At 38.0% G+C, this 1,265-nt stretch overlaps 1 protein-coding gene across 1 annotated transcript; it reads left to right on the top strand.

Annotated features, from left to right (window-relative positions):
* Positions 1 to 261: 261 nt before the first annotated feature.
* Positions 262 to 1,045, top strand: LOC119568850. The gene has a single exon (XM_037917273.1). The coding sequence runs from the start codon at positions 302 to 304 to the stop codon at positions 1,043 to 1,045; it is 744 nt and encodes a 247-aa protein (XP_037773201.1). The 5' UTR covers positions 262 to 301.
* The last annotated feature ends 220 nt before the right edge of the window (positions 1,046 to 1,265 follow it).

The raw sequence follows: 1,265 nt of genomic DNA, 5'->3' as shown, positions 1-1,265 counted from the left end.
ATACCCTAAATTTACTATGTGATAACTCCCGTATGCAAATAACAGTGTTATTCAAACACAGTGGCAAAAGCATATGTAAGTAATAATTTTTGTATGATGTATGATTTATATTTATATTTTACCTTGTACAACTACAGTAGTTACAGACTACTGTACAATGTCAGATATATGTAAAACTGTAATCATGATTGCCCACGCCTGAGCAGATAGCCAGGGTGGTAAATAAACTTACTTAACTTAACTTAACTATCATCCAGAATCCCAAGGTGCAGTAGAAAGGTTTCACCAAACTCTTAAGAATATGATCAGAACTTACTGTCATGACACGGAAAAAGAGTGGGATGAAGGTATACCTGTGTTACTATTTGCAGTCAGAGAGAGCGTTCAGGAGTCTTTGGGATTTAGTCCTTTTGAACTAGTCTTCGGCCATGAAGCAAGAGGTCCACTTAAGCTTTTGAGAGAGAAGTGGTTGAGTAGTGAGGGAGACTCAAACATTTTGAAGTATGTGATGGATTTTCGATCTAGACTAACAAAAGCTTGTGAACTGGCAAGAGCAAATTTAAGTGCGGCCCAGACACGCATGAAGTCGTGGTACGATAAGAATACTAGACCTCGATCTTTCTCCTCGGGGGATAAAGTGCTGGTCTTCTTACCCGTACCTGGGGCGTCACTAAAAGCACGGTACTACGGTCCTTATGTCGTAGAGAAAAAGATAAATAACCTAAATTATGTTATACAAACCCCAGGGAGACGTAAAAAGATGCGGCTGTGTCACATTAATCAGATGAAACCTTATTTCGAACGTAATGATTTTCCTATGAGTGACAATAAGGGTGAAAGTGCCGAAATCATGGTGACTGAAATTATAAAAACTGTGGAAGTATGTAATGGGAGGGATGCTGATTCTCTAGATAGTGTACCTCACTCTAAATTACGTAACTCTGAAATTTTGAAAGATTTAACATGTAAGATTAAACATTTATCAGAGCCTCTACAAGATGAGTTGAGCAGTCTTTTGCATGAATACTCCCATTTGTTCTCCTGATGTCCCAAGCAAAACACATCTTTGTCATGATATTGATGTTGGTAGTCATTCTCCTATTAAGCACTCCTTATATAACCTTTAAGAACATACTCATTAAGGGAGAAATAGTTATATGTTAGAAACGGCATTTCGAGCTAGCTTGAGTGAGTGGAGTTCTCCCTGCATATTAGTTCCAAAGCTGGGAAGCTTTTTTGGCTGTTAGAGTGGAATCTTTAAAATT

The sequence above is a fragment of the Penaeus monodon genome, unplaced genomic scaffold, assembly GCF_015228065.2.
Source record: "Penaeus monodon isolate SGIC_2016 unplaced genomic scaffold, NSTDA_Pmon_1 PmonScaffold_111, whole genome shotgun sequence".
NCBI classification, from domain to species: Eukaryota; Metazoa; Arthropoda; class Malacostraca; order Decapoda; family Penaeidae; genus Penaeus; species Penaeus monodon.
Note: the sequence above shows the minus strand (reverse complement) of the source record. Positions and strands in the feature narration are given on the sequence as shown.